The sequence below is a fragment of the Macaca fascicularis genome, chromosome 16 (assembly GCF_037993035.2).
Source record: "Macaca fascicularis isolate 582-1 chromosome 16, T2T-MFA8v1.1".
Classification (NCBI taxonomy): domain Eukaryota; kingdom Metazoa; phylum Chordata; class Mammalia; order Primates; family Cercopithecidae; genus Macaca; species Macaca fascicularis.
Genome location: NC_088390.1, coordinates 62,334,619 through 62,359,593, shown reverse-complemented (window position 1 = coordinate 62,359,593; position 24,975 = coordinate 62,334,619). Strand labels below are relative to the sequence as shown.

Sequence of the window (24,975 nt, the reverse complement as noted above, 5' to 3'; positions counted from 1 at the left end):
CCGTGTCTTTTTTTTTTTTTTTTCTTTTTCTTTGGGACAGAGTCTTGCTCTGTCGCCCAGGGTGGAGTGCAGTGGTGCCATCTTGGTGCACTGCAACCTCTGCCTCCCGGGTTCAAGCAATTCTCCTGCCTCAGCCTCCCAAGTGTAGCTGCAATTACAGGCACATGCCAGCATGCCCAGGTAATTTTTGTATTTTTAGTAGGGACGGGGTTTCTCCATGTTGGCCAGGCTTGTCTCGAACTCCTGACCTGAAGTGATCCACTCACCTCAGCCTCTCAAAGTGTTGGGATTACAGGTGTGAGCCACCATGCCCAGCCTCCAAAAACCATGTCAATATTTCTCCTGGGTGCCTCCAAAGGGAGGGTCTCAGGGAGCTGTCACAGTCAGGCAGTGACCTCTCAGCACTCACAGGAAGCATGGCCACCTCTACCATGTCTGGCAGATGCTGTTCTAGGAAATGCCTCTCCATGCCAGCTATCTCTCTCTGCTGCATCCACCCCCTGCATCCCTCTTTCACAACACTTGCAGTCTGTACCATACTTGCTTATAGATGTGTCTATCTCTCTTTTAAACTTAGGCTCCTTGTGGCCAGAATTGCAACTCACTCTTTTTGTATCCATCACACAGAACCCAGTGTTGGCTGAATTGAGTGCAGAAATAAAAGAGAAACTGAGTCAATGATTGCATGAATTAATAAATGAAGGGAGGGATGAATGGATGGCACAATGGACGGCAGAATGCCTCAGCTTTTCCAAGCAAGAGCCTGCCTTTTGTGTTGATGAAAACGCATGGTGGAGGAAAACTAGGCCCTTCACTGAGCAAGATGTTAAGTCCTGGTGTTCAGAAACCTACGATTCATTTCTCCCTTCATCTGTCTCAAGAGTAGCAAAGACAAGTCTCTTGTTTACAAAGTCTTTGAGAGACACACCTGAGAAGTCTCCTGTTTTCACTCTTTACCCTTTGGGTCTTGGAGACTTTTAAAAAAATTTTTTTTAAAGGAACTGTCAAAATCGTTAAAAGCAAGGAAGACCCTGGAGGTCTAATGAATGCTTGAGGAGGAGCAGAAAGGCTGGGTCACATGCTTTCCAGGGACAGGTCAAGCCAATGTTCTATGCTTATGGGATAGCATGGAGGATGGCGGTGGGCTGAGCCGACGGTATGTGACTTTGACGAAGTCTTCTGAGAAAGGTAGGTCTAGACATGTTGGTGAGAAGGAGGGACAGCAGCCTTAGATCAGGGACAGGCTGTGTGTGATCTTCAGCAAGTGACTGAAACTTTCTGACCCTCTGCCCCCATTTCTTCATTTCTTTTTCTTTCTCCTTTCTTCCTTCCTTTCTTTCTTTCTTTCTTTCTTTCTTTCTTTCTTTCTTTCTTTCTTTCTTTCTTTCTTTCTTTCTTTCTTTCTTTCTTTCTTTCTTTCTTTCTTTCTTTCTCTCTCTCTCTCTCTCTCTCTCTCTCTCTCTCTCTCTCTCTCTCTCTTTCTTTCTTTCTTTTTTTTTTTTTTTTGACAGAGTCTATCTCTGTCACCCAGGCAGGAGTGCAGTGGCTTGATCTTGGCTCACTGCAACCTCTACCTCCCAGGTTCAAGTGATTCTCCTGCCTCAGCCTCCCAAGCATTTGGGATTAGAGTTGTGCACCACCATGCCTGGCTAATTTTTGTATTTTTAGTGGAGATGGGGTTTCGCCTTGTTGGCCAATCTGGTCTCAAACTCCTGACCTCAGGTGATCCGCCTGCCTCGGCCTCCCAAAGTGTTGGGATTACAGGCATGAGCCATGGTTCCTGGCCCATTTATTCATTTCTCATGGTGGAGAAAAATCTCTGCCTCGTGGGATTGCTGGTGGTTTTAAGTAAGATCATTGCTGTGAGGTGCAGTCATTTAAAATCCAGTCCAGTTGTTCTTCTCCCAACTGAATTCATCACCTCTTCTCTCAATTAATCTCTGTATGTCTGTTGTTGAACTTATCATTGTATTGCAGTGAGTTTGTCTGCATGCTTATCTGCCCACTAGACAATAAGATTCAAGAGAATGGGTGAATAGGTCTTATTCCTGTGGCATCCTCTGAACCCAACCCAGGGCCTTGTATGGAAGACTAGAAGGTGGATAAATTATAAGTTTCATTCTTCTTTCCCTGTTCACAATGCTCAGAAACATAGATCATCCAGTTTGGAGGTGAGGGTGCTTCTTCCAAGACTATCTGTAGCTCTGAGGATTCCAAATTTAGCACATCAATAAATAAACAGCTTCTTTATGGGTAGATAAACAGCTTCCAGATCAACAAACGGTGGTATAATAAGATGTTCCTCTGCAAACTGGCTCAAACAACAATAAGGAAAAGATGCAGGAGTCCCAAACAGAACACGCCAGTGAGGGGATATAAAAGTGAGGGCGTCAGGGAGCTGTCACAGTCAGGCAGCGACCTCTCAGCACTCAGCACAAGGAAGCACGGCCACCTCCACCATGTCTGGTAGTTGCTGTTCTAGGAAATGCTTCTCCGTGCCAGCCATCTCTCTCTGCTCCACCGAGGTGAGCTGTGGAGGCCCCATCTGCCTGCCCAGTTCCTGCCAGAGCCAGACATGGCAGCTGGTGACTTGTCAAGATAGCTGCGGATCATCCAGCTGTGGACCACAGTGCTGTCAGCCCTCCTGTCCTGTGAACAGCTGTGCCCAACCCCTGTGCTGTGAGCCTGCCATTTGTGAGCCTTCTTGCTCTGTGAGCAGCTGCTGCCAACCTGTGTGCTGTGAGCCTGCTATTTGTGAGCCTTCTTGCTCAGTGAGCAGCTGCTGCCAATCCGTGTGCTGTGAGGCCACCACCTGTGAGCCTTCTTGCTCCGTGAGCGGCTGCTGCCAACCTGTGTGCTTTGAGGCCACCATTTGTGAACCTTCTTGCTCCGTGAGCAGCTGTGCTCAACCTGTGTGCTGTGAGCCTGCTATTTGTGAGCCTTCTTGCTCCGTGAGCAGCTGCTGCCAACCTGTATGCGCTGAGACCACTTCTTGCCAACCAGTCCTCTGTGTGCCCACTTCCTGTCAGCCTGTCCTCTGCAAATCCAGCTGCTGCCAGCCAGTTGTCTGTGAGCCCAGCTGCTGTTCAGCTGTCTGCACCCTGCCTAGTTCCTGCCAACCTGTGGTCTGTGAGCCTGCCTGCTGTCAGCCGGTGTGCCCGACACCTACCTGCTCTGTGACCAGTGGCTGCCAGGCTGTCTGCTGTGACCCCAGCCCTTGTGAGCCATCTTGCTCAGAGTCTAGCATCTGCCAGCCAGCCACCTGTGTGGCTCTGGTCTGTGAGCCAGTTTGCCTCCGCCCTGTCTGCTGTGTTCAGAGCCCGTGCGAGCCATCTTGTGTCCCCAGCACTTGCCAAGAGCCTTCTTGTTGTGTCTCCAGTATCTGCCAACCCATCTGCTCTGAGCCCAGCCCCTGCTCACCAGCTGTCTGTGTGCCCAGTCCATGCCAACCTACTTGCTATGTAGTCAAGCGCTGTCGTTCTGTCTGCCCTGAGCCAGTTTCCTGCCCATCTACCTCCTGCCGACCTCTTTCCTGCCGTCCAGGGTCTTCTGCATCTGCCATCTGCCGACCAACTTGTCCTAGGACTTTCTACATACCCAGTTCCAGCAAACAGCCTTGCAGTGCTACGGTTTCCTACCGCCCAGTCTCCCGTCCGATCTGCCGCCCAATCTGCTCTGGACTCTTCACCTATAGGCAGCCATATGTGACATCCATCTCCTACCGTCCCTCCTGTTACCGCCCATGCTACTCCATCCTGCGCCGCCCGGCCTGTGTCACTTCCTACTCTTACCGCCCAGTCTGCTTCCGCCCGTCTTGCACTGAGTCCGACTCTTGCAAACGGGATTGCAAAAAATCCACTTCCAGCCAAGTGGATTGTGTTGACTCAACCCCCTGCAAGGCGGATGTCTCAGAAGAGGGTCCCTGCCAGCCCACTGAGGCCAAACCCATCAGCCCAACCAACCGTGAGGCTGCAGCAGCTCAGCCTGCTGCCAGCAAGCCTGCCAACTGCTAAACTGGCTTCAGCTCCCCAATTCTTGCAAAGCAAGCCACCAGCTAGAGACAAAACTACACTGTCCTCCCCAAAGCTCATTATGACTTAGCTAGGAGCTCTTTCTTTCTGCACTGTTACTCACCATCTGCTTACACCTCAAAGAACTCATCAGAAATGTCAGTATCCTGATCACTGAAATGAAGCCCTTCTGGACAGTGAGAGGGAGACATTCCAGGTTCTTGTCTTCTGCTGCAATTAAGCTGAGAAGAACTGCTTTGCCACATCATCTCAGGTCTCTTTCCTGCACGTAGTCTTTTCTGTCACCACGTATGTGCTCTCTTGCTATGCATGCTTGTGTTCCTTAGGGACTTCTCCAATCAAGTAAAACATGTAACTGTCCAATAAAGGTGGTTAAGCTGAAGCGACTTGCTGTTCTCCTTGCTCTTCCATTAATGCCATAGTCTCATCGGTGACTTGCTTTTTCTTCGACAGCAGCTTCATTCAACCATCCATCCACCCACCCATCCCTCAGGCATTATTAGATAGCAGCTAGGTGCCAGGGATTGTGTTTAGCTCTAAGGATAAACAGAAGTCTCAGTCTTTGCTCTCAAGAAGCTCACTCTCTGGTGGGCAGCAAGACAATTATGACATTCCTTTGTGCCAAGTACTCGGAGATAAGCACAGAGCACCATGAACTCAGCAGAGCGTGGTGGGGGAACAAGGAAAGAATTATTGGAGAATGTGATACTGGCATCGAGTCTTTCAGTACGAGCATGAATCAACCAGCTACAAACAGGAAAGGAAAAGTTTTCTAGGCAAAGGAGGCATGTACAAGTGAATGGGGCTTGAGAGCAAATTGTTCATTAGGTGAGGCGTGGGCAGAGTTGTTCTTTGAGGAATGAGCCACGAGGTCAGGTTGTAGACAGTGATCTGTCTATGTTGGGCCTTGCATGCTAGACAGAGGTGTTTGGGTTTGTTGCAGGGCTGACATGAAGGCATCAAGGGGCTGCATACAGGGAGGTGACAGGAAGAGCACTGGGTTTTGGAACATTCCTCTGGCCTTGGTGTGGAGAACTCAATGGAAGAACATGGTTCTGGATATAGAGAGGCCAGGGAGGAAAGGAAGCCAATTGTTTTTGGGTCCACAGTGGAAGAAAAATAAGTGGAGATCAGAGATCATACTTACAGCAGAGAAGGTTGGGTAACTTGGATTTCTTGTGTGAGAATTTTGTTTATGTTCTCCTAGTTCCTCCAAGACACTCATAGGATAAATTCCATATCTTACAATCTCCAAGGACAGAGTCTCTTCAAAGCAGTAACTCTCTATACTTAGTGCACAGAATGGAGGCCTATTCCTTGTCCTCAAGGTGCAGGTTGAATCATCAAGAGCACAGTGTGAGGGTCGACCAGGGCTTCTCAACTCCAGTGTTATTGACATTTTGGGCTGGGTGATTCTTTGTTGTAATGGCTGTCCTGTGAATTGTAGGATGTTAAGCAGCATCGCTGGCCTCTATGAACCAGATTCTAGTAGCATCCCTTGAGGGTGATGATCACAAATGTCTCCAGACATTGCCAAACATTGCCTGGGAGTGCAAAAATCACCCCTGTTTGAGAATCACTGGGTCAGACTATGGCAGAGGGAGAAAGTCAGAAGCAAAACTTACCACATTGATGTTGGAGTTACTGTCTCATCAAGCCATTGGGATTTATCATTGTCTCCTTCCAGAGTCAAGAGTGGAGCTGGCCAGCCGGATGCTGTGGCTAATGCCTGTAATCCCAGCACTTTGGGAGGTCCAGGCGGGCGAATCATCTGAGGTCAGGAGTTCAAAACCAGCCTGGCCAACATGGTGAAACCCCATCTCTACTAAAAATACAAAAATTAGTTGGTCATGGAGGCGCACACCTGTAGTCCCAGTTACTAGGAGATTGAGGCAGGAGAATTGCTTGAACCCGGGAGGAGGAGGTTGCAGTGAGCCAAGATCGCGCCATTGCACTCCAACCTGGGTGACAGAGACAGACTCTGTCTAAAAAAACAAAAACAAAAAAACAGCTGAGAGAGAGAGAGAGAGAGAGGAGTTGGCTAGGGTTTTGAACCTCTGTACCAAGTACTGGACTAAGTATTTCATACGGATTACAGTAATTCTGTGAAGTAATATGTATTCTCTCCTATTTTTTCCCTGTACATAAGATGCAGAATTTGAAGGACAAACAATCCAAGTGCCCATCCATGGACAAGTAAATTGTAGTATATTCACACAATGGGATATCATACTGTGAAAATGACTGGACACGGGGACATGCAATAGCATGGGTGAATCTTACCAACATAATGTTGATTGATATAAACAAGCTCCGGAAAACCATACGTGTGTATATATTTATGTATATTAATATAATGTGTGTGTATATATATACACACACTCAAACATACGTGAGTGTATTGTTCAAAAACCGCAGGCACACATATGTATGAGTATACATGCCTTTATACACATACGCACATACACAAACATACATATATATACACACACACACATATATGAAGGGAGTGATAAAATTCACGATTGTCGTGGCTAATAAGTAACATGCAAATGACTAAAACCCAATTATTTCCAAAGCCTAGGTTCTGTGTGGATCATCATATTTCTCAATGTGGTCACAAGGTGTCTTTGTTGATACACTGCGTGTTTTTAGTGCCTTGAACTACAGCTGTTCTTGCGATTGAGAGGTTCCTTTAGGAGGAAAGAAAACAAGAGCAGAATCACTTAGAGAAAAATGGATGGAGAATGGATTGCTTTAAAACTATAAAAGTGGTATAGGATATTGGACTGAAGTTGATGTGATTTTTCAATTATACTCATGTTCCCATTTTGATTGACATATTTAGTAAGACTGAAAGTACTAAATACTTCCTTTGGGAAGATGAAGAGCTTTGGGGTGTAAATATTCAGCAATAAACCACAGTGCATGGATTCTTGCAGATTGAAAGATGCCAACATGAATAGAGACAAGAAGGAGGGCAAAAGAAGTGATCCATGGTGTGACATAGAAACCAATTGTGGGGAAAAAGGTGTTTCAATGACAGGGGAGAAGGTTTTCCAGACATTGTTCTGATCAAAAACGTTTCTCTTCTTTTTAAAATGAGGGTGAGGAGGGTGCCAAGGAGAAGGCGTTTTGTAGCTGGGGGTTTGCAAAGTACCCTCCAGCGTTTCCAGTATTTTCAATAATTTGTGAAGCAACCAAAACAAACAAACACCCATAAAAAAAGAATCTGAGACACGGCAATGCAGTTGATGAAATCGCCGTACTTTGGAGACTTAGGTAAATAGCTAACACATCCAACAGACTGAGTTAGTGGCAGACCCAGAAATCAAGGCCAGCCCCATCTGGCTCCCCGCACCATGATCTTTCCACTCCGTCATGCGCTCCAGCATGAACCAGGCCAGGACGTTGGCTGGTGTAGAACACTGGACCTGGCTGGTGATGCGGAGCCAGGACAAGCCCAGAGGAAAAGCAGAAGGGCCAAGAAAGTCCCTCATGAATTCCTCTTGGAAGAGATTGGTTTAACGTTAACACCACTTTTCAGTGATTTTTTTTTTATTATCACTTCTGGCTGTTGTGTTTTTATTTGTATAGAATTCATATGCTGTTGATGCCCTGGGGTGGGTTTGATCCTTTTCGATGAAATATTTGGCAGTTTTTTAAATTTCCAAAATTAAAAGACTGTGTTTGAGTGTATTGATAAGCAGAGGTAAGTACTCACACCAGTGTGGTCTAGTTGCTGATTACAGTCACTGGAATGGGCGGAGGATCCCCTGGGTGGGGCCTGGGCAACCTGCCCACGAGCCGGCCTGCTGCCATAGGAGTGTCAGCCTGCAGCCACTATATCAGTGTCGCCCTCTCCCTGCCTCCCCAGAATCAGGGAGTCTAATAGGTGGTTAACATTAGGGGTTTGGCAGTCAGACAAAGCTAGGTTTGAATTTTGTTTCTATGCCTTATCATTTGCAAAATTTTGGGAACATGATTTAAAATCTATGAGTTAGTTTTGCCACTTCTTCCAGTTTTTTCTTTTCTGTTCTAAAAAAATATTGAGAGGAACCAATTTGGGGGAGATTTTAGGCTTCCTAAAAAGGCCAATGAAGTTTTACATTTTAATATTAACTTCGTTTTAAACTTGGTTTCTTCTGTATTTATTACTTTTTTTTTTTTTTTTTTTGCCACTTCTAATATAGTGATGACAATTATACTTACTAAAGTCATTGTGAAGATCCAATGAAAAATGCAGTCAAGGGCTTGGTCTAGTAACTATGCGATAAATGAAAGCCATTTCTATTGTTATTATTAGTAATAGTACAGTAAACAAGTTTCAGGAATGCTAAATGGGAAGGTTTTAAAAAGAGGTGGAGACACTTAAGTGTCCCTGGGTTCCATGGACTAATTTTCCATTTCCCGTCTTGACACCCCCTCCCCAAACTGGGTCAAGGCTTCATTTCTGATTGAACAGCGCAAAGCTGCGTTCCTGGAGGAAGAGCAGGGCCGCTCTGGCTTGGTAGAGGCCTCCTGATGAAAGGTTAGTGCCAGGAAAGGCCTGCTTCAGTAAGGCTGGGGAGCAACCTGTAAAAGAGACAGCTCATCCAAGAGCAGGCGCAGTGTCAACAAATCCAAATGCAGTGCAGAACTCCCGACTCAACAGACACATTTTCAAAGCTGGAACAACATCTCCCAGGCTCCTGAAGCCTGTTAATCAGATGTTTGCATGCAAGTGAGTAAAAACAATAACAAGGAAAGATGCTGCATGTCGTGCCACCACCCCTAGTGAAGGACTATAAAAGCCCCTCTGTATCGGATGTCTTTCAAATGCAGGTATACTGAGCTTGCGACTTCCCAGAAAGGTCAGCACCAGCACCATGGCAGACAGCTGTTGTCCTGGAAACACCACAGCCATTCCAGCTGTGCCCACCATCACCACATACCCAATTAGAAGCGACTTTCGGCATGCTCTCTGTTTGCCTAGTTCCTGCCACAGCAGAACGTGGCAACTGGTCACATGCCAAGAAAGCTGTCAGCCATCCATTGGTGCCCCAAGTGGCTGTGATCTTGCTTCGTGTCAACCTACCTGCATCCCAGCAACATCTTGTGTGGGTTTTGTTTGCCAACCTATGTGCTCCCACGCAGCCTGCTATCAGTCTGGCACTGGTCAGCCTCCTTGTCTGGTTAGCTCATGTCAGCCATCCTGCTTGGAATCTACTTGTTGTCAGGAAAAGTGCTGCAATGCCAGTCCCTGCCAGCAAAAATCCTGCCAGGAATCTGTCTGCATGTCTGGATCATGTCAGGCAGCTTGTGGCCAATCAGTCTGCTGTGATGCTGGATCCTGCCAGCCATCCTGCTCTGAAGTGACCTCCTGTCCGGAAACTTCTTGCCTACCAACCGTCTGTACAGTTAGTCCATGCCAACCAACTGGGTGCCAAGGAAGTTCATGTCAACCCGTCAGTGGTGAAGGCCAGCCCTGTAAATCAACTTATTATCAACCCATCTGCTATATTTTCAAGCCTTGCCAATCAGCCCTCTACATGCCTGTTTCCTGCCAGCCATCGACTTGTGTGTTCAGTTCTTGCAATACTACTTGCTGCGTGCCTTCCCTTTGCCAGGCACTTCACAGCCAACCGGCTGCTTCCACATGCTTCATCTACCAGCCAGTGGCTAACTGCCAGGTCCCTTGTTCCGCAAAGGACTGTTGCAAACCAGCTTCCTGTGACACTGTGATTTCTGGCCAACCAACCTGTGATGGACCCACTTCCTATAACCAGAGTGGCTGCAAATCAGCTTGCTGTGTGACTGGTTTAGGCACATCACCCAGTGGTGCCTCCAATTGCTTGCCAACTTCATGCCAATCCAGCTGTGAGTCCAGCTTCTGCAAGGCAACACTTTGTTAATGGAGCACTCTTCACACCTCCTCTGAGGGTCTGCCGCTGTCTATAAATGCATAGCCATCCCTGGGTGCCTGCCTCCCACCGAGTACAAATGCTGCCTGCTTTCTAACTTTACCGTGAGTCTACCTCCACATTCTTTCCAGGTGCTGACCAGGTAACTTGTCCAGGCACAAAGAGATCTTTCTTAACCAAGAATACCTTTCAGCAACCATGGACTATCACACTGCTGCTTGCATTTCCTGATGATGTCAATTCATTTCACTTTAGCAAATCCTCTCTTGTTTATCTTTCTTGATGCTGCCTGGTCTTTCAGAAGACCCTTTTGCTGCTAGCTGCTAATAAAAATGTGACTGGTTAAGTATGATAAATAAGACTCTTGGAGTGCTTTCATTCCTACGCTCACCCCTATGTAGATTTCCTTCAGGTCACATTTGAGCACAATGAGCTTGAGTCATCTAAGTCAGTGGGTCTGCATTGGTCTGCAAGGGTAGCTGGTGTCTAGGATTATAGATTCTCCCGCTGGACGAGAGTAAGGGCGAACAGTTCACTGGCTTCCAAAATTTTCAGCACCAAGGATTCTTTTGAGCTGAGTGGGCTCACTTTCCCCACAGTGAGTAGACAGGAAGTCAACAGCAAAAATGGTTCTGGAAAGCCACAGATGAAAACAAACATGAGGTATTGGCCATGGAGAATTGCTTAGGGTTAATTCAATTTTTTTTTTTTTTTTTTGAGATGGGTTTTTGCTCTTATTGCCCAGGCTGGAGTGCAATGGCATGATCTCAGCTCACTGCAACCTCCACCTCCCAGATTCAAGCAATTCTCCTGCCTCTGCCTCCCGAGTAGCTTGGATTACAGGCATGTGCCACCACGCCAGCTAATTTTTGAATTTTTTTTTTTTTTCTTTTTTTAGTAGAGACAGGATTTCTCCATGTTGGTTAGGCTGGTCTCAAACTCCTGATCTCAGGTGATCTGCCCACCTTGGCCTCCCAAAGTGCTGTGATTACAGGCATGAACCACCACGCTTGGCCAAGATTCATTTTAACGATCAATTTACCTAGTTACCAATTTAAATAAAATTAAAAACTCTTTAGAATTTTTTTGTCAGTTTGTTTGCTGCTTTTTTGACACTTTAAGAGACAGTTTTAAGAACAATTAGTTGAAGGGAACTTAAATGGGTAGGCTGATTTTCTTTTGGGGAAATCTTAGGGGAAGATTTACAGTGTTTTCTTGCAGCAGTGGTACAGGGTCTTTCCTCCAGGGGATTCAGCCTCTCCTGTAATCAAGGAGTTCTGTGTCTGTGAAATAATTTAGATCTAAAATTGCATGAAAGGTCATGACCCTCTACTGCAACAACTCAAGTCACAATGTTTGGCTACCAGGCCCTAAGTTTGTTGAGTAGACCAAGTTATGCTCTAATAGGCCACCTACACATTTTGTTTCTAGGGACGCTATGATCAATGAGCCACTGCCAAAGAGCCCCGTAGGCCAAGGTACTTTGATGGTTGGTCTGTTCCTCCTGTCTTTCCCAGTAGATGTGCCTACCTTATCTTTTGGGGTGGGTAAGTACTGCTAACTTTTCTCTGCTGCTCTGGGATTCCCTACTCCCCTCTGATACCAGGGAGTCCATTTGGAGGAGGTCAGCCCCTACCATCTGGCCTACAGTGAAGAGTTAACTAACACAAAGCTGTTCAAGGACTCCTCTTGTTGATGTATTTCTCAATGAAGGGGGTGTCTTCTAGGCTTTTATGTGGAACATAGTTGTGGGGTGCACACTGCGTATGGTAAATGCAGTCTAATGTTCTCTTTCCCTGCGCCTTTGGTCTCTCTCCTCCACATCATGCTAGAGAAGTTCTGGCATCTCAGCCTCATTACATGTAGATCACTGTTGAATTCAAGTTTCAGTCCATTAAACAAGCTATTTTAGCCGCCTCCAGTTGCACGGTTAAATGTGATAAATCTGAAATCTCTAGTGAGTGCCATCACATCAACAAATTTGGGTCACTCTGGTGTTATATTCTTCCTTCCTTGGTCTAGACCTTTAAAAGTCTATTTTTTGTACACGTTCTTGCAGGTTTCTGCAGATATGTATTAGTAAAATCTTGCAAGTCTTTTGGTGTGTAAGCAAGTTTCTCCTGGGTTGTAGCATGCTCCTGTCCACTTAGAATATGTTGAAATTTGACTCTAGTTATGAATCTCGTGGCAACAGGGGTGGTTGTGGTGGATTCTAAGGAGAGCAAGCATCCTGTTTCAAGGCCACTCCAGCTGAGGTTATCACAGGATTTTCAATAAGAGCACACCACTCTTCTCAAGACAGCGGAGGGTCAGTTTACTTGTTTCCACTGTAAGGGAGGTTCAGAGTTAATCTCACACAAATAAATGTTGTGTTTGATTTTCAGAAATCTTGGCCCTGTGGCTATAAGAAATAAGTGATTCCTTTAGGGTTGTCATGGAAACTCTAGATGGTGACTTGAACTCAGGGTTAAATGACTTGGGCCCAAGATTTTCTTTCTGCCAGCACTCAAAAGCCCCAAAACGATGCACCACCTGAGTCCTTACAGTCATCATTACATCCATGAGGGTCAAGTGGCCATTTGACTGTCATGACACTTGACTTGATTGGTACCTCGCCACAATTAATCACAAGTGACGGCTTGATGAATCATGATGCTACACCATATGGATTATTTTCATTTCATTTCCCACTGGCAAGAATCTCAGCACTGTGCTCAAGCCCAAGGGTATGACCAAATCAATCTTTCTTCCTGGTACCATTCCCAGTACTAATTCTTTATCAGTCAGAGTCTAATCAGGAGGGAGAAAAATCCATATATTAATTTGTACACAGATGGTTAATATAAAGAATTATTAACTATTACAGGGGATTGAGATAAAGGGGGACTGGCTAGTGGGAGGTAAAGAGAACACTAAAAAATATAGGAATAGCAGGTATTAAAATCTGTTACTGCTCCTAGGTCTGAGATAGGAAGATAATTCCCCACCCTCACCCCCAGGCTGAAGTCCAGACTGTGTTGGAGAGAACACAGCTGTGACTCACTGGATGGTGGTGAGGTTTGCTGAGATGCCACACTGGTGGACTTGCTGGAAATTTGCTCTGTGGAAAGCCACGTGCATTGCAAGAGTTGGTCACCACTGAATCCACATGTGCTGCTTGTGCCTGGTGAAGAACACAGAAGCCAGGGAGAGAATACATCTTTCCCCCAGTGTCTTTCCAGTCCTTTCTATTGACAAAGTTTAACATTGTGTCAGCTGGCCAAGGAGAAATATTCATAGGATCCCTCTGTATTATCATAGAGCAGGCAATGAAGGGTGTACTTGTAGGTGAGCAGCAATAATTTAGTAACTAGAACACAAATCTTCATAGTTCACATTTTTTTTTTTTGTCACTGATGTATACTTTGGAGCTGTAGAGAGATTATTAGTGGTTCTATCCCCAGTTTCAGAATCGCAAGGGTCACAGTCATGAAAGAAGATTCTGGGTCAAAAAAGAGGGAGATGGCCATAAGAACAAAATCTAGCATCTGAACATGGAAATGTCTAGCTGGAGAATTTCTACCCATAGTTGAATTGACTAATGTCAGCATTGGTAATTCTGCTTCTTGAATCCCTAGATACAGGTGGGCTTATCATTTCAACAGTTCAAGTAGCTAGATCTGTTCTAGTCTTCTGATAGGTATTTTCCTCTTATTTCTAACTATGTATGGCTATTGCCTTCAGTACCTTTTCTACCCACACACATGCACACATACATACATGCATACACATGCACTCACACACACACTCAGACACACATGCACACACACACACACACATACACACACATACACCACATTTCAATTTAGTTATATGGCTGCACTTAAGTTGATTTGTTTGCTCCATAATTTACAATGGCCTATAAAACATGCCTAGCCAAACCTGAGTAAAGAGCACTAAAAGACTGATTTTAGCATTTTAGCCTTCGCCATCTAACTGGCCCAGCTGATATCACCCCCTTCTGCCCCCTGTCTTTTGGATGACTCCTGTCCCAGTTTAAATGATTGGGCTTCTGTCCTTATGTCTTTATGACCAGTGCCCTGACTTTCTCCTAGATCGGGCCTTCTCCCCAGCCTGAGGAGGGACCTTAGGATTTGCTCATAAACTTACCGGATGCTCACTGGCTGAGCATCTGTTGTTTCAATCCTCTCAATCACCGTGGTTTGTGGTTCTCAGTAGTTAAATAGGTCTTGCCAGTATGTGTGGGACATTCTAAAAAAACCCTTATAGATGAAGGAAAACTAACCAAAAGAGCCCTGGAATAATGAGACATCAAGGTCCACACTGTCTGTGCATAGGCTGAGCTGGGACCTGAGTGGAAGGGAGGGGCATGATGTCAGGCGTGGAGGGTGGGCTCTGTATAGAGATAACTTCCCCAGAAACTTGCAGCTTTTCCTATTCTGGTGCCTCAACATACCAAAGCCATACCTTTTGCACTAGTAAGTGTGATTTTTCTTTGTTTTTCTTATGATGTTTTACTCCATCCCAGGGAAGAAGTTTTCGATGAAATGTTATGGGCCTAATTAAAATAAATTATATATTGGTTATTTATATGGAATATAGGACTCACCCAATCCCCAACCCCTTCTCTCTCTCTCTCTCTCTCTTTTTTTTTTTTTTTGAGAAAAAAAAATCCCAAAGTGTTGGGATTACAGGCGTTAGCCACCGTGCCCGGCCCCCAACCCCTTCTCTTTAAATCACTAGTTAGAAAGTTTATTTGTATAGAAGCAAAGAAATAATCAGTGCCTTAACCTTTAGCATTCAAGTCAAAGTGTATCCTGTGGAAAGGTGATCAGGAATGTGGTAGACGAGAACCACCATTACATAAAGATACTTCCCTGTTGGCAATTCCTTTGCAGGGAGACTAGGACTTGCAAGTTAGCTAGGGGCCTGCTGGGTTCAACTAACTTGCCACTGAGAAAAGCACTGATCAAAGGGTGCAGGGGACAGTTCTATTTCTAATTAGGAACTTCACAGTGTAATCTCACTGGTCACTGAGGGACAAGAGTATGGGTGTTTGCCTTATGACCTACCTGCAAATGCAACTCAGAGGAGGACCTCTATGTTGGTGGTGAGGAAAAAGCACTAGACCATGGCTCAAAGGAGAAGGACTGAGTTGCATCCTGGCCACTTATTTACTGTATGACCTTATGTAAGACCAATGTCCTAATCCACAACATGAAGAAGTTAGTTTATGTTACCTCTGAGGGCTCATTTATTTACATGATCTTGTGAGTCTGTTGATGTGTTCTGTGAGGTTCTAAATATTCTCAAACTGATTAAGACTAAAGCCTCTTGCAACTCTGGAACCAATGGGAAAGAGATTTGGAAGGAAAAATTTTTAGTATGCCATAAAATAAGAAATGTGATTGACTAAATTATTTGCATCTGAGGTCCAAAAAGAAAACTAGAAACAAAAAGCGGAGGGGGGAGAGAGGGAACTTGATATCACAAAGGAATTGCCATGGATGGAATGTCTCCCGGAAATGACATTTTGGTGGACACCCTGTGCAAAATCTCTCTTGAGACATGAATGGAACTTCGTAGAAGATGAATCCTTAAGAAAGCCTGTGAAAGAATTCTCGAAAGTATTATTTCTGAGAGATTTCAAAATTAAAATAACAATTACATATTACTTTACAGGTATTAGATTTGCAAAAAATAGAGTGCTCTATTAGAGCCTAGCAAACTTATTCTGTAAAGGGACAGAGAGCACATAATTTAGGCTTTGTGGGGCACATGGTCTCTGTTGCAACTACTGAATGTTGCCATTGTACCATTGCATTGTATCATTACATTTATAGACAATATGTAAGCAAATGAGTGTGGCTGGGTTCTAATAAAACTTTGTAAAAACGGGCTGGGGTTCTATTTGGCTCATGGTGAAACGGGAAAAGTTTCCTTGTTCCCCTCGCAGGGCGTGCAATGGGGGCATGGCAATGGGGGCATGACTGGCTTCTTCCGTGCCCCGCTGCTCAGACTTCTAGGGGAAGCATGCAGATGGGCAGGCTGTGGGGCTCTGACCCCACGGTAGCGTCTAGGAGTGAGTGTTTACAGCTGAAGCCCCAGTGGATGTGTGTACAGGGTACTCTTTCAGGTTAGCCTCCCTCCATAGGTGGGTTGTGTTAGCTAGCTCAATTAGACCCCCTGCCTTATTGCAAGGACAGAGGGCTTTCTGTATCCCAGGGTTTCCTGCCTTGGTGTACCGGAGGAATCGGATCACACATGGGCTTGGAGGATGAGTGCAAGGTTTTATTGAGTGGAAGTAGCTCTCAGCAGATGGTGGAGCCAGAAGGGGGATGGAGTGGGAAGGTGGTTTCCTCTGGAGTTGGGCCGCTCAGTCAGGCTCCTCCCACCCCGCCCCCACAAACTCTCCGTGGTTTCCCCAGTCGATGGCCTGCCGGCCTGCTGGCGTCTGCCGCCGCCTGTCGGTGTGCTCTTCCCCCGGTTTGTTTCTCTGGATGTCCAGCTGCCTGTGTCTCTTCCCACCAGGCACAGGATGAGGGCGTAGTGGGCCAGGGTGGTTTTGGGAATTGCAACATTTGGACACAAAAACAGAAATGCCTGTTCTTATTAATTCAGAAATTCCTGTTCCCTAGGTCCATGGGCACAGTTGGGGTGGAGTCCTCGCCAGGGACCCAGCCTTCTTCTCCCAGCACTCCCTGCCCCCTGCCCCCCTCCCATATCAATGGGCCATAGTTTTCTGACTCATGTGCTATATAACGCCAAGTGTTGGTGGGAGTGGGAATTTACATTAGCAATTTGCATTGCTAATGGGATTGTTGGCTTATTTGGTCACTTTAAAGAACAATCTGAAACTATTTATGTAAATTATGTAAGTGATGCTGCATGATCCAGCAATCCTGCACCTGAGTGTGTATTTCCAGAAAATTCTCACACAGGTCCATAGAGAGATGTACATATGGATGTTCACTGTAGCATCACTGTGGTGGCAAGAACGTCAAAGGAAAGTTGGTGTCCACCACTGTGAAAGTGGGTAGGCAACTTGGTGATTCTCTTCATGGAGTATTGTGCAGAAATTAGTAACAGTAGATTACATATACACAGTGTTGCATAGATGGGTTTTTAAAAATTCTGCTTAAGGACAAACCAGAATGCTATTTATATAAGGTACATGTGTACTAAACAATAAATACTTTATAAGGATATATACAAATGAATTAAATAAATTTAATGTGCATTGAATATACATTAGACAGAATAGCATAGAGGCCTATAGGAAAAGAAGGGAGTAAAGGGAGAAGAAGAAGTAAATTAACTGATATGTAAGTACATAAAAAATAAATAAGAGAGAGACCATGCCAAAATCACAGATGATAATAATTCAATTATTTATAACTGAGGTCCCAAAAGAATATTTTTTAAAAAAGGAAGGAGAGAGAGGGAACTTGACAGCAGAAAGGAATTACCATGGATAGAATGTCTTCCAGAAATGACATTTTGATGGACACCCTGTTCAAATTCTCTCTCCCACATCTTCCATGGAGATTTCCATCATGCTAGAGGAAGGATATGGCTCTGGGAAGCAGAGGCACCTCATCTCACATTGCACAGACTTTTCAACAGTGTTTCTTACAAGAGGATGCAGACATTGTTTAAGGAGTTGTATTAACTTTAATAATTTGTTTATTGATACCAGGATTCTCAAGATACCTGAAACTTCGAATTTCATTTTATAATAGTTTTTTTTTTTCTGATCCATCTAAGTCTATCTCACAGTTTTTGTTGTTCCAATGACAGATTTCTCAGTCTTACAGGTGAATGTGTTTACTGGCCGTCTGCCAACATGCAAACTTCACATTCTAAACATGTCAGATGTGAAACATGGGTTGAGAAGTTTTGTATCTTTAACCACGCTTGGCAACAGTTTAAATGACATAGCATTTATTTTCTCCTTTTAAGTTTGCTAGAGCTTGTCCATAAAACATCTGAATCCCCTTTAATAAGCAATGTTCTGCCAAGCCTGAACATGTAACTAAATCTTTCTTTACCCTTATGTTCAGGGCAGGGGAACAATTTTAAAAACACAAGAAAATTTTGAGAAAAATATTACAAGAACCTGCCTCCCAGATTGGCATTTTCTTACTTCTGCTTTGGATCTTTAAATATTAATTGAAATGAAACATTAGACTTGTAAAGTTGAAGTCCCCTTTGTACCCCTCTTCAGTCTCATTTCCCTTTTTTCATCTCAGATATCACTTCTATCATAACTTTATTGTATATCCTCCCAGTAACTGTTAATTTATATAAAAATATAAACAACATCTCGCATTTATAAAGTATTTAAACGAGATCAAATATGAAGGATTGCAGACTTAAGAATTTACATATGAGATGTAAAATTATGCAATTTACTTTTTAAATTTCATTATTGCTTTTAAGAACTGTGCATTTTGATACATGGACCTGTTTCATTATATTAGTTATCTATTGCTGCGTAACAGTTATCTCAAAACTTAGTGGCTGAAACAACAAATGTTTATTATCTCACTGTTTCTGTGGGTTAGAAAACTAGGTGTGGCTTAGCTAGATACCTCTAGCTTGGAGTCTTTTATTAGATGGTTGGTGAGGTGTTGGCTGGGGCTGCTGTCATCTCATGGCTCAACTAGGGAAGGATTCACTGCCAAGCTCATTTATGTAGGCACTGGAAGGCCACTGGTTTGCACCAATTGTTAGCCAGAGATATCAGTTCCTTTCCTCATGGGCTTCTCCATACTCTGGCTGATTGTCCTCATGGCACAGCATCTGGATTCTCCCAGAGGAAGCCAAGAGAAAGAGAGAGAGCAAGAGAGAGGACATTCAAGTGGAAGTCACAGTCCCTTTACAGCCTAACCTTACCACATGGTTTGGCTGTGTCCTCACCCAAATCTCATCTTGAATGGTAACTCCCACAATTCCCATGTGTCGTGGGAAGAAACCAGTGGGAGTGATTGAATTAGGGGGATGGGTCTTTCCTGCACTGTTCTCGTGATAGTGAATGAGTCTCACGAGATCTGATGGTTTTAAAAAGGGGAGTTTCCCTGCGCTAGCTCTCTTCTCTCGTCTGCCACTGTGTGAGACGTGCCTCTGTTCAAGCTGGAAATTTGTTTGTATACGTAATTTTTAGAAAAAATTTGTGGTTCTCCTGTGAATCTTCTTGGAATTTATTAGACAAAAGTTATTCCCACAAATCATCTAGAGATAAACACTTGGGCCCCTGATGTAATAGCTGAGGACAATGCCCTTAAGTTTCTTAGAAGCCTCTTTGATTTATCTGAGAGTGTCTGTGAGGTTTTTTTCGTTTTGTCTTTTGGAGAGAGAGTCTTGCTCTGTCACCCAGGCTGGAGTGCGGTGGTTTGATCTTGGCTCACTACAACCTCCGCTCCTGGTTTCAAGTGATTCTCCTGCCTCAGCTTCTCTAGTAGCTGGGACTACGGGTTCCCACCACTGTGCCCGGCTAATTTTTGTTGTGAGCCCTTAAAAGGGACAGAAATTGTGTGCTCAGGGAGCTCGGATTTTGATTTTGAGACAGTAGCCTGCCGATGCTCCCAGCTGAATAAAACCTTTCCTTCTACAACTTGGTGTCTGAGAGGTTTTGTCTGCGGCCCATCCTGCTACAAATATTTATTACTATTGGTCACTTAAAAGAGATTGCTTGGAAAGAACTGGATTGATTTTGCTAGGAATCAACCTTAAAGGGTAGAAGATTGTTGAAATTTGACCCTTTCAGTCTTAATCTTTGTTCCAAGCAGGAATCTGACTGGGGCTGAAGAGCTTGGTTTTTACCTTGTCCTTATCTTGCATAAGGAATGCTTTTGTTTAGGAAGAGGATCTGAAGGTTTTCTGGTCTGGGATAGGCCACAACCACTGTGGAACACAGTGATATTGAAGGATGGGTAAGGCTTGCATGCTTTCCTTAGCGAGTTTATACAATCTATGCAATTTAGGCTTTCTTGATTTATATTCTTGAATAATGTCTATATTTATTTAAGTGGGAATCATTTTAATTTTATTTCTGATTTTTTATTCCTGTATTTTCGACATAAGTTACCTCCAAATCTACAATTTAATTAAACTTATCCCAGCTTTTGATCTTAGAATATAACATTCATTCTTATTTCCAGCATATCCACAAGAAAAACCCCAAGCTGCCTTATCTGAACCATGTGTCAGAAGAGGTTCTAAGGAGAAGGTTTCCAATGATGAAAGAGCCGAGCTTTCCCTACTTTGAATGGAGGAAACACAGGCTGGTTTTTCTGAAATTAATCCCTATTCTTTCCATAACAATATTACATTGCACTAGAGGGCCTAACCTAGGGATTGTCTTTTATGTGTAATTCAAATTCTAAGAAGAATAAATTAACTATAGTCCAGTCACCACTGTAACTCACAGCAGGGGGGAAGGAAGAAGTATGTGGTGTGTCACTCATAACAAGTTGGTGATGTTAGATTATAACCAGATGAACAAAGACACACGCAAAATCATTAGAGTCAACCCAACACTCTGGCGATAATTCTACGTTATCATTATGATGACAATTCTGTATCACAGAGTAATCTTTTTTAAAAGACTTTGTGAGATAAGAAAGATAAACAAAGCCCAAGCAATAGAAATATTACAAATAGTCAACAGATATGATGGTAGACATGAACTAAACCAAATATGAATTTCATCATGGGTGCTCACCATGCAATGGTGTGAATGAGAATGCATTGGTATCAGTGCATGATATCAGTCAGATATCATCTAAGACTTGGAATCTATGTTCAAAATGATCAAAACTAAATTATGTAGCGCCACGTTAAAAAGATGGATATATTCAAAGTCTGAGGAATTGATTCAAGTCTAATTGAAGATGTAAAAATGTGAAACTTAAATTAGGGTATTGTTGAACCACAGAAAATCAGGGTTAAGACAAGTGCTGGGGCGAATGTTGGCAGTGCCCCACCAAGCAACTGCCCATAGGAGAGGGACTATGAATTTTCAAATTCCATTGGTGAAAACTGTTGTGAAATGAACATGTCAAGTGTCATTCAACATTTACTTTATATAACTTCCTGTCTGATTCCTTACTCATGTGGTGGTTTAGAAGTTTCTGTTACTTAATTCTCCTGTAATTTAATAAATAGACATCCTTGCTTTATGGGCTTGGCTAACAGGAGTCTGCTCTAAGAGGTGGCTTAACCCTTAGAATGTAAATAAAATCAGGTCTCTGAGTCTGCAAGGCTAAAGGCCAGACCCAGAGACATTTATCAAGGTTGTGAATTCTACCTTGCATGCCTTTGGGGAGACAGTCCTTATTTTTTTTTAATTTATTTTTATCTCCAAGGGAATGCCAATTATCATGACAGTGTGTATGCTTTCTTTAAAGCATTATGTATGTGAATGCTTATGAAGTTTAGAGAATAACAACCTGTTAGCAATTAGCTAATCAAATAATGATGGGGCAAGACAGCGTGTTTAAGAATCTCAAAGAATCTCAGGCATCGAAGGAATCCTGATAAACTTCCTGCCATGTGTTGCCAGATCCAATGCTTAAGTGTGTAGTAAATGGAAATTCATACACCTGGGGTGGTCTGTTCCATTTCTAGGAAAATCTTTTTAAGGGCTTTTGGAGAGTTTCTGTACTCACCCTAGACCCCCTGAACTTTTTCCTCATTAGAAGCATCTGTGACTATGCTATCAGAATGGCTTTTCTAAGCACTTCCCTACTCTTAGTTCCATCCTCTATTCCAGTGCCCTTTGCTGGAAAATCACATTCATGTTCCTGTAAACATGACAATTATCTTCCTGCTCTGCAGAATGCAGTTCCAGCCAAGCAAGCATTTCTTTGCCTTGCTATCACAAATTTTTAGATGATCCTTTTGCAGCAAGCTTATCATCACTAACCTTTGTTTTCCAAGTCCTTCTCATTGTTAAAATCTAGATCAGGGTGATTTACCTGGATGCCTAAGAACCTTCTACTTAATGTTAATGATTCTGAGGTCTCCACAAAATATCTAGATTGTTGGATGTTCCTTCATCCCTTCTCCTTACTACAGCAGTAACTGTATCTTGTTTTATTTGGCCTTTATTTTATATCCTCCTTCCCTTCTTTCTTCCTGCCTTCCTTTCCTCTTACCTTCCCTCCCTTCCATTCTACCATCCTTTTCATACAGACACCAGTCATATTGAGTAAGAGGACCCGTTTATTCCAATGTGACCTTACTTAACCAGTTACATTCTCAATGACCTTATTTGGCTATGAATTTCTGGGGAAGCAAATCAATCCAACTATTGGAGTATCTCAGAGCGCCCAGTGATAACCACAAATGAGTAACCACAAATGTCACAGTGGACAATGGTATAGTAACCAGCAGCTCAGACCCTTCTGTCTCTCTTCTTTCTCTCCTCCCCTCCCTCCTTCTCCTAGAATTTCTGGCTGTCCATCATAGTTAAGAAGCAAAGATTGGATCTCAGTGGAGCGAATGACAGATCATAGATAACATTTTCATTATCCTGTCCATATTTCTCGGATCTTAGTGTGCTTGAGTCAGTTTCCATTTGCCAGAATCTGTATCTCTGTGCCTAAGGGCTCTTGTATTGCAATTGCAGAAAGCCATGTCACCTGTGCATTCCACACAAAGGAATATCACTCAACTCAACCAATGATTCTGGAGAGCTGATTTACAAGACTCTAGCTCTCGTATTCCTGAAGATGGAGATTGCTAATTTATGTGTTTTCCATCATTTCTGATAGTTTTCCCTTTGGTTTAAGCTTTAGTTGGTCACTGTGATACTTACTGGCTCAATAGTGTGCCCTTTTCTGTATCACTTCCCTGATCCCTAATGGTGTGATCTGCACTTCCCAATAAAACACTTTCACTGGAATATTTTTCTCAGTATCTGTTCTGGGAGAAACCACACTATGACATTACATTAACTCTCTCAGTCTCAATTCCTTCATCTCTACAATGGTAACACTAATACCTACTTTGAACATTTCCTAGAGAATAAATATTAGTGAACATAAAGCATTTAGTCACTACCTATCAAGTAGTAGGCAACCTGGAACATATTAGTTCTTTTGTTCAGAAAACTTAAAAAATAATTTTAATATTGAATACAAGAATATATTTATAATAACTAACTAGATCAACTAAATTCTTTACTAGCTTTATTGAGGTATAATTAACAAATAAAAATTATGTATATTTAAGGTATAAAATGTTATGTTTTGATATATATATTCATTGTGAAATAATCATATATTTATTAGCTCACATAGTTACCATTTCCTTTTTATTTTTGTGGTGTGAACACTTAAGATCCACTTTCTCAGCAAATTTCAGGTATACAATAAAGTATTTTAAACTATATCCACATTAGAGTGCACCAGATCTGCAGAACTTATTCATCTTATATAACTGATGTTGGTCATGAAAATGTGCTTGGTCTTCGTCTCCTTTACCCCATCACCCAGTGACTATCCCAATCAGTGGCTTTTCTCTCTTTCTGGAATCTTCAGAGCATTCTAGATATGCAGTCTCAAAAGATGGCATCTGTATTTTATAAGGAATAACTTAAGTTCCTTTTGTTTTGTCAATATGTTTTCAGGAGAAGAAGAAGGAGGCCATATAAGAATGGAAACGTTACCTGCAAATACAGGAGATTATTCCTCCATTGTTAAGTCACCTTAAGTGCATGTCTTGCTAGTGCTGAGTCCCAATGTAATTTTTATTTTAATGAGAGTTACATGTAAGTGCTCTTGAACAGAAAGAGAAGACCCAACCTTGAATCTGAGTCTGTCCATTTTTAGCTAAATAACATCACACATTAAAATTTTCTCAGCTGGAAAGTGGAGGTAATAAAACATGACTGTCTGTTTTCAGAATCAAATTAGGTAACATGTATGGTATGCAATATGTGTGTAAATCCCATATCAGGAATGCTGTAAAATTAAAAAAAAAACATGTGAGATGCAGGACAGTTTTGAGTTTATTAAGAAACATAAAGGTAAGAGTCCCTGTTTCTAGGGAGATAACCCAAAATGATCATGAAAGGAATAAGGATACAAGAACCATGGGGAGGACATTGAAAATGAAAACATGACTGTGAAGACTATTGATCAGTTGCAAAACCTAAGTTTCTTAGAGAAACAGAATGAAGCTCTTGACTTTAGAGTCAAGTTGAGACCATGACTCCAAATTGAAAATACATAAACATGATCCACAAGGTGTAAAGAAAAAGAGAATCAGGATGAAGTACTCTACCCTCACTTAAGCTGATTCACAAAGTGTTAAACATGCAGAGAAGTCACAAAAATTAGGGTGAGCAAGGTTCACCCTAAGTTCACTTTGTTGGTTGTCATCGAAGTTTGAAAGTAAATTTGTCCTCTAAAAGATAAATCTGTTGCCAGAGGGTTATTGTATGGGGATGATGGTCCTCTGTGGAACCGATCAGCAGCAAACAGGCTGGCAGCAACTGCTCACACAGGTGGGCTGGAAACAAGTGGTCCTGCAGCAGGTGGTCTCACAGCAGGCTGGGCGGCAGCAGGGCTGGCAGCAGCTGGAGCCACAGCTCTGGTTTAGGCAACCAGGCAGGCAGACACACGTGGGGTGGTAGCAGGTTCTCCTGCAGTAGACAGGTGCACAGGAACTGGGCTGGCAGCAGCTGGACCCACAGTTGGTTTGGCCACAGCAGCTGGACCCACAGCAGGAGGGCTGGCAGCAGGGTGTGCTGCAGCAGGAAGGCTGGCAGCAGCTGGTCACACAGGTGGGCTGGCAGCAGGTGTTTTGACAGCAAGTTGGGCGGCAGCAAGGCTGGCAGCAGCTGGACACACAGCAGGTGGGCTGGCAGCAGGGTGTGCTGCTGCAGGTGGTCACACAGGTGGGCTTCCAGCAGGTGGTCCTGCAGCAGGTGGTCCTGCAGCACGTAGGCTGACAGCAAGGGGAGCAACAGTTGGTCATGGTGTCAGGGGTGGAGGGTGGGTTTCTGTTCAGAGGTGAGTTTCCCAGAATGT

General features: G+C 43.5%; 3 protein-coding genes across 3 annotated transcripts; 2 read left to right on the top strand and 1 right to left on the bottom strand.

Moving 5' to 3' along the window:
• Window positions 1-2,403: 2,403 nt before the first annotated feature.
• Window positions 2,404-4,013, top strand: KRTAP16-1 (keratin associated protein 16-1). The gene has a single exon (XM_005584166.4). The coding sequence runs from the start codon at window positions 2,460-2,462 to the stop codon at window positions 4,011-4,013; it is 1,554 nt and encodes a 517-aa protein (XP_005584223.3). The 5' UTR covers window positions 2,404-2,459.
• Window positions 4,014-8,847: 4,834 nt separating this feature from the next.
• On the top strand, window positions 8,848-9,925 carry KRTAP29-1 (keratin associated like protein 29-1). Its single transcript, XM_005584165.3, has one exon. The coding sequence runs from the start codon at window positions 8,900-8,902 to the stop codon at window positions 9,923-9,925; it is 1,026 nt and encodes a 341-aa protein (XP_005584222.3). The 5' UTR covers window positions 8,848-8,899.
• A 14,487-nt stretch (window positions 9,926-24,412) lies between these two features.
• On the bottom strand, window positions 24,413-24,975 carry LOC102124528 (uncharacterized). The gene has a single exon (XM_005584159.3). It carries the CDS (start codon window positions 24,920-24,922, stop codon window positions 24,413-24,415), a length of 510 nt encoding a protein of 169 aa, XP_005584216.3. The 5' UTR covers window positions 24,923-24,975.

What these genes read in the sequence shown, in the direction of transcription:
- KRTAP16-1 (XM_005584166.4), top strand. Translation starts at nt 2,460, where the DNA reads ATGTCTGGTAGTTGCTGTTCTAGGAAATGCTTCTCCGTGCCAGCCATC.
- LOC102124528 (XM_005584159.3), bottom strand. Translation starts at nt 24,922, where the DNA reads ATGACCAACTGTTGCTCCCCTTGCTGTCAGCCTACGTGCTGCAGGACC.
- KRTAP29-1 (XM_005584165.3), top strand. Translation starts at nt 8,900, where the DNA reads ATGGCAGACAGCTGTTGTCCTGGAAACACCACAGCCATTCCAGCTGTG.